The sequence below is a fragment of the Schistosoma mansoni genome, chromosome 3 (assembly GCF_000237925.1).
Source record: "Schistosoma mansoni strain Puerto Rico chromosome 3, complete genome".
Taxonomy (NCBI): Eukaryota; Metazoa; Platyhelminthes; class Trematoda; order Strigeidida; family Schistosomatidae; genus Schistosoma; species Schistosoma mansoni.
The window spans coordinates 19,125,768-19,134,108 of record NC_031497.1 but is presented as its reverse complement, the minus strand read 5'-3'; the positions used below and the strand labels follow the sequence as shown (position 1 = coordinate 19,134,108).

Sequence of the window (8,341 nt, the reverse complement as noted above, 5' to 3'; positions counted from 1 at the left end):
AAATAGAGTAATACAGCATTTTACAAAGTGAAATTCTTAACATTAATTGAAAAAAGATGGAACATTGTTTACGACCGCGAAATAAACTAATCAACACACCAAGGTCTCCTCCGGAACCCTCCGAGTCTTAAAAACAATTCCCCCCCCAAGGGCGGGGCGTTTTTAAAAGGTTTTCTCTAGAAATCGAACAGAGGAACACATTTCAGTGAATGAATCTGAAATGGATTACAGTTGATCATCACTTCTCCATTTTAATAATAAAGCACTATGTTTCCGATGGATCACTGAGGAAATAAGGAAATAATTCACTTCATGAATGAATTTTCTGATTAAATTGTTTCCAAATGAAGTGCATTGAAATTATTTACTACGAATAGGCGTGTTCATATGATTTGGTTAATTTAATAACAGTTTGGAATGTTTAAGGATAAAATTTATTAGATTATTTAAGAAACTTACCGGACTCAAAAAGCAAACAATGATTTAGATTGTATTCTTCGCAAGATATTTAATACTTTAATTGCTAAATTGAAGTTTCGTCTATAAAAAAGATTCATCAGTTGTTTACAAAACGTGTAGTCTTAGAACAATTTTAATTTACCCAAGAAGTCAGTATAATATATGAACAAAAAGAAATACATGTGCCCACACATACTTGTTGTCCTGTTAGGAAAAAAAAATTGGAATTAGGTCAATAGGTATAATTTCTTAATGTATAAACACATTCACTATCTCTTTTCCTCTTTCTCCCCTTTTAACACTTCATATGCATATTAAAACAAAAAAAAACAAAAACAAAAATCTCTGAAAATTCTTACAATAAGATCGCATAAACCTCTATTTTTCCAGTATCAACAAATTGATCTTCTGGGGCCATAATAATAATGTCAATGCAATATATATATAATTAAGATAACCTAATAACAAGTGGGTTTACAAGAAGCCAGTGGTGGATAAATATCTGCGCTGATGTGAGGCAAAAAAGATTGTTTTGATATGATAATTACTATTATTATTATTATTATTATTATCGTTATATCGTCCATAATTACCAGCTAATTATCATAAGAATTACTAGAAATCTCATGAAGACAGTATACAATAATAAAGAAATATCAAAATAATGAAGAAGGTTAGGTTGATTCGTTAGTTTATTAGTAAATGGATTGATTAAAAAGCATGTAATGGTTACTTTTTATATCACCTTTTTGTTTTCCTACCAACATTAAAATAAACAATTAAACAACTATAATAATCATAATAATAGACATGGATACAAATCACAAAATTCCATAATGGCGTCTATTATTATTCGATCGTTTATAAAGAAAATAGGGGAGGGGGAAATACTAAGATAAGATTAATAGGATAGGTCAGTATGATTTATTATCATTATTATTAGTAGTAGTAACTGTTTTAAATATAATTGAATATAGAGGTTAGGATAAGTTACTATTGAAAAGGTTATGAAAAGTTTAGTTTTAAGGTGTTTCGTCCAACAACAAAAAATATATGGAAATTAACAGTTTTTATCATTTATCGTTTATATGGCTCCATGAATCATACATTCTTCGATATTCAGCACTTTCCTTCTTGTGTGTGATTAATTTATGAAAAATACTATTTCATTGAACTATACTGTGTAAAAAATATATTTCTTAGCATGAAGGAGGAAAGTGTGGAGATTAGTGAATTTTATAATTTACATCATGGAGTAACTATAGTTAGAAAATGAAACATTGAACAGTAGTTTTGTTGTAGGACAGGATGTCTTACACCAAAAATTCTCTATGCAGTTACTGGAGATAAACTTCGTGAGGTAATTCCTGAAGTATTAGTTAGTGAGAAATCATGATAATTGAAGTTTAAAGTTAGCTGGAGTATGAAAAATATAGCTAGTGACAAAAGAGATTGGTCTCACAATATTACCAGTCGACTGAAATTATCATGTAAACTCTTGGGTCACAATTGTATGGTCTCAAAGTTATCAACTTGACTCAAGTTCCCTAAACCACAGGTTCAATTCCCGTTGGGAACGTGGATATTCATTATTAAGCAGTTTTATACTAGGATAAAATAGTCATCCATTGCTTTGTGATGTTCATTACATTTCTAATTTAAGTAAGTCCATGATTTGAGAATACAAAATAAAAACATCCCACAAATACAATGAATATTGGACTAAATAGTTCTGATCTTGTTTCATTCATTCATTTATTCTTTTGAATCGATAAATAAAAGTTAACAGATTTTTAGCAACTTTTTCTACTTTAGAAAAAAAGCAAAAATTCTTTAGCCCTAATCAAGTTTTGTCTTATTCTGATAGAAAGACACACTTCATTTTGTATTTATTAATAAACATCTACAGTCAAATACTATAAGTAATCAGTGGTTAAATAAATTAATTGACATAAATGAATTCCATCTGTTCATACAATGGTTAAACAACATAAAATCACAATGAAATGGTTAAATAGTTCGGACTGATTCATTGTTCAATAAAACTGTTTGAAACACAGTAGTAGTAGTGGTAGTAGTAGTAGTGTAATGAACGAACACTCAGGTGGAGACAACCAATTTATCATTTAATACAAAATAACAGAATACCTTGGTAAGAAAATTGAGAACCATACACTGAATGCTTCATTTATAAATCTCCTATCAATTGTCCTTCACATTTTGTATAATTCTTCCAGTTCACAATCCCTTTCTATTCTCGTTAACTCGATCTTCTTAGCCTTCTGCTATTAGGTTTTTCACTTCCAATTGTTGTTACATACTACTTATGTTTGTCGATATAAGTAGCATACACCACAATAGTAGTATGAGTTAAAATTTTGAATAACAAGATTTTTATCGCACTGATCCATGATCAAAAATGTTGATATCTACTTTAGTCACTTTGTAGTACTGTTGTGGTGAACAAAACACGGGTAGGGACAATCGAATGTATTAAAGCACAAATTACAGACTATCTCACTAAATTCTGATAAACATACAATAAATATTTAATTTGCAAAATAACCATCAATCGTCTCAATCTTCACTGTTCCTTTTGCAAATATTAAATCATCTCTAATTTCATTGTTCATGCATTTTCCTACCAATTGCGCTTCATTTCAGTTCTTTCCTAATCGGTCTTCTGCCAAAATACATTCTATATCTGACTATTACCATATACTACTTATGTGGATATAAGTAGACCACACCACACTGTAACTAAAGTTAATTTAATAGATGAAGAAATGATAATCCAATGTTATATAAGATAACTATCTCAAATACAATATGGTTGAACTCTATAACTTAGAATAAGTAATTATTAATAATCTACAAAATTCTGTTGAATATTATCCTGTTATTCTTTCTTTTGTTTGTTTGTTTACTTTAGAACAAATCAATTCAGAATTGATGCTTTTCAATTCAACTGCTCAAAATTTATCTACGAATTCATTGAAATCCAAATATTTCAATGAAAATCATTTATATCAAACTAAACGTCATCAGAATACATTATCGAATTCCATGTTACCGTCAACAAATAATACAATACCAGTATCAACTCCTCATCATCATCATTCATATAAGATAACAAAAAGAAAATATGAAAGTGATCGACAGGAATTTGTGAAAACTCGACGAACTCATACTTCAGTATCAACAACGTCAGCAATGACAACAACAATGTCAGGGGATCAAATGAATTCAAATTATTCAATTTCCAATATGAATTCATTAAACGAACATTGTAATGAAAGTAATGGTTATAATTTTGCACGAAATAAAAAACGTGTACTATGTACAACATGTAAAAAATCATTTTGTGATAAAGGTAATACATTTTTGATAAGTGATTATGAATTATTACTAATGATTACTACATTGTGTTATATACTATTAACCATATATACTTTTATCCTACGATTTAAACTGGAGAAAATCAGAATCATTTACATTGTGAGATGGTGGAGACGTTTTGTAGCTCATATGGATGGTTTTGATGAAGTTTTGTTATCTAAACTGGATGGTTTGGTTGTGGAGCTCTCATAGTTCTTCTAAACAACATCATCAGCATAAACTTCAAGTAGAAGTCTTAATGTTTGTGCTGATGATGTCATTTAGAAGAACGATGAGAGCTCCACAACCAAACCATCCATTTCAGACAACAAAACTCCATCAAAATCACTTACGCAGTATGTTATAATGAAAGAAATATACTCAATAATCTAATCAATATTAATATCATATGAGATATTAGTGAGTAAGAGATGATAAATTTTTTGAACTGGTTTTATTTCAAAGATAGGACTTTAATTTCATCAAGATTGTCCATGTTAGAGAAAAATAGTGAATATTCTAATGGTTATTCATATGTACTTTTAATGACGAAGGTAGAAATCTCTAGTTAACTTCAGTAGATAAGTGAAAGATATATTAGCCTAGCAGCGAGAATCTTTTTACATATTTCTTGTTATTAATAAAAGGAATAAAAAGAAAGAAAAAATGAACACATTTATCTTATTAGAATACTGTAGTTCATAATGGTCAATATGAACAAACGAAATGGATCTACTAATGAAATGTAAGTAGACGACATAAGGACTTTATGGAGATAGTCGAATTTTATGGTTTACACCATAAACTGTCCCTAATCGGACAATCATTGAAAACGAAGAGGCATCGAACAATTGTGATGTCCTAGTATTAGACTTCTTAGCAGTGTAAATTCATGACCTCACCGGTGGTTGAAATGAGGACCTTCAGATCTCTCAGCGAGCGAAATCATTTGATGGTGTAAACTATGAATCCAAGTTAGACAGGATAAAATGATTCAAATAGTTATAATAAAGCCTTATATTTTACAGTATTAGGACATTTATCCTGTTTAATTCCATCTCATTTAATCTCATTTATAACATCACTTGTAAAATGAAATTTCATAGAGTAGTGGTTTAAAAAAGTTGGATCACTCGACTTTTAACTATTAGTTGGCAAGTTAGACTCTTGAAATACATACTTCGTTTTGTGTGGTAGGATACCATTATTAGCTTTAACGTAAACAGTAGTGTTGAAAGTCGAATATACATCCTTGTACCTGATGAATAAATCATAATGAATCGAAAATATGAAATAATGAAAAGATTTACTGATTTAAAATCTTTATATATTTATATATATTTACGTATATTTCAATTTTAGGAGCGCTTAAAATTCATTATAGCGCAGTTCATTTAAAAGAAATGCATAAATGTACAATTAAAGGTTGTAGTATGTGGTTTAGTTCTAGACGAAGTCGTAATCGTCATTCAGCTAATCCAAATCCACGTTTACATATGGCACATTCCAGTAAAAAACTTCCAGAAAATGCAACAATTGTTGATGATGGTAGTGGTAAGTAAAATTTAATTTTATAGTCCTAATGTTATTGTATTCTTAGTTGAAATTATAAAAATGACTAACACAATAAAAAATGGATGCTATCTCAATTGTATAGACTAAAGTCCCTGGGTCTGATCCCGACTGATGAGGTTGTGAATATGCACTACTGAGGAGTCCCATACTATGACGAAACAGCGGTTTAGTGCTTTCTGGTTTTCCAATCATTATCTAGATAGGATCTCTCCATGATGTTAACTATGGAAACCAAATATCTACATCAAACCCTTACAATAAACAATAAGGTCATGATGTTTAACTATTTTTCGTTTGCTTTCAGTTTCACGAGATACGTTTCGCTTCATTTCCCGCTTAATAGATTTTAAAACAAATGTTATTAGAATTCTAGGTTTTAATTCCCTTCACCATAATTTATCAGTCTATCAATCAGGCGATGTATCATGTTTGAAATGCTAATTAACCAATCAGTATTCTTCTGGTTTAGTCATCAGTAATGATTAAATTACATAGATCAACAATTATACAACAGTGCTAAGTCACTTTAACTAGTTTTTGAATTGTGTTGTGATCGATAGAAGTCACTTATTAATAAGGACTGAAAATATGAATGATATTGGCTTCTATTTCGTGAGGTTAACAGTGGATCGCCGACTACAAACTATAGGTATCCTTTCCTAACAAGTGTTTACCAGTATCAGACTTTGGTTCAAGGCTATATGAAGATCTTTTTAAAGCAGCTATCCAAGGAGTGAAAAAAATCCATTGAAATGAAAAATGTATATTTGAAAACTAAGGCAATTAGGCGGGAATGAACCGAAAACTGAAATTATAAGTTGAGTTGTGATAGGAATTTTTATTAGTGGCTACCAGTTTCCTAATCTGATGTTCGACTCTTAGAATAAAAACTAAAAAAATCGCCCGTTGAAATTCTTCCTCTACTCAGATTACCTCTCAGATTTAGCTATGATAGCTGCTTCTTTTTAACTACTTAAAAAAGAATTCGTAATATGTTGTTCAGTACCCTAAAATTGTTTTCTTTTTCGTTTTTTACTTTTGAATTTTAATACTGTTGCATATAAAGAAATCGTTTTTGTTTCCTTTAAATAATTCTATTTAGGCAAAGTAATAGGTAGACGTAATCCTCTGCCTAATTCAGTGTTGAATCCTCCATTATTACCAATTATTACTACGACATCATCAGCAACTAGTGTTAATTCTACATCCTATGGTGAATGGACAAATGAATTCAATGATTCTGTACACATGAAAAATTCAACAACAAAGTGTAAATCATCAACTAAGAGTATTTATTCAACAGGTCGACGTAGACGTGATAGATCTAATTTAAATGATTATGTTAATTGGCCAAAATTATCAATGGATTCACTGAGTCATACATCAAATGATAGTCAACTTCATTCACCTCATTCTTCTCGTTTAAATTGTCGTCAATCACACCACAATCACCAACAACATCGTCATCATAAACAACATTTAAACTCATGGAAATATTGTAATACTGAAACAAATTCTGATGTTGAAATCAGTAACAATGATCTTTGGAATGAATCACAATATGTTAAAAGTATTGATTCCGGTGTTAATAGTAAACATAAGGACAGTAGACAAGATTATATATCAAGTAATAATAGTGAATTTGATGGTGACAACGATGATGATGATGACGATGATGATGATAACGAGGGAGAGGATGATGAAGAAGGTGTCTTAATTCCGGATGGAATTAGTTCATATGCTGATGAAAATGATGATTACATAGCAACAAATAATTCAGAACATAATCTAGAAGTTAGTAATAACAGTGAAAATGATAATGATGAGATTATTAACGTTGATAATACAGATGAACAAGAACAAAATTTAAAATCTCATTTAACGATAACATCTCCAACTAGTACCAACAGAATTAATGAATTAAAAGTAATAACTGATGCCGATGAAGTTGGTGAGATATTGTTAGATGAACATTATTCCACTAAAAAACATTCAAATTATAAATTGCCAACATCAGACTTTTCAGCCGCTTCATTGGCTCAATCACCAAGTCATCACATTGACAATATTGATAGTTAAATAAATGAAATCAAACAGATCAAGTTTTTTCAAGTATGAAATCGATCCAAAAGATCTCCGGATACATTTATTTGTAAACATGAACCTCTTTATACTTATGATGGAATCAATAAGAGTCTGACTTGAAACAGTCTACACACATATATTCAACTCTTTCCAGACCCTGCTCGACTTATTCTAGTCACAAAAATATGACAAATGTTGCAATAATATATCAGTTATTATTTGTCTAACCCTTTTTTCTATTAATTTCTATGATTTGTAAATAAATTTACATGACTTCTTTTCTTCAATCTTTTATTTAATTTATATGAATATAATGTAATTCAATTACAATTTGTCTTATTCCTCTTTTTGGGAAAGAGTGGGACAATGAAAAAGATTTTTGTATAAATAAATTCCGGAAGTTCGTAGAGATAGTTGAATTTTATGGTTTACATCATGTACTGATCCATGTTAGACAACCTGTGAAGACCAGGGAATACTAGACAGTTGTTTCGTCCTGTTATATAGGCTATACAATTTCGCATATGTATTCTACTTACTCATAAGTAGGTGAATTGTATAATCCACCTAAAATAATGAATATTAGAGTTGTGTTTTCAATACCCAGTGAAGTTGTTCCACGTTTGTTACAGAGTACCAAGTTAAAGCTTTGAAAACAAATCATGATAATAATATGAAAGATTTTTCGAACATATATGTAATCGGAAATTTTTTTAAAAATTAAGTCAATGTGATCTAATGATATTATGTAGAAGGGAATAGTTGTGTAGTGAACAAGAACACGGGTGGGGACAATCTAATGTATTTAAACAGAAATTACAGACTATCTCACTAAATTCTGATA

The 8,341-nt window shown here is 29.9% G+C and overlaps 1 protein-coding gene across 1 annotated transcript in view; it reads left to right on the top strand.

Moving 5' to 3' along the window:
- Positions 1-7,491, top strand: part of Smp_138350 (hypothetical protein) — a gene marked incomplete at both ends in the record, with an annotated part of 23,615 nt that extends 16,124 nt beyond the window's left edge. Inside the window, 4 exons of the mRNA XM_018799530.1 lie at positions 3,392-3,832; positions 5,200-5,391; positions 6,515-7,003; positions 7,178-7,491. Of these exons, the coding sequence (XP_018651310.1) occupies positions 3,392-3,832; positions 5,200-5,391; positions 6,515-7,003; positions 7,178-7,491 (1,436 nt within the window). The remainder of the gene's footprint in view (positions 1-3,391; positions 3,833-5,199; positions 5,392-6,514; positions 7,004-7,177) is intronic.
- Between the last annotated feature and the right edge of the window lie 850 nt (positions 7,492-8,341).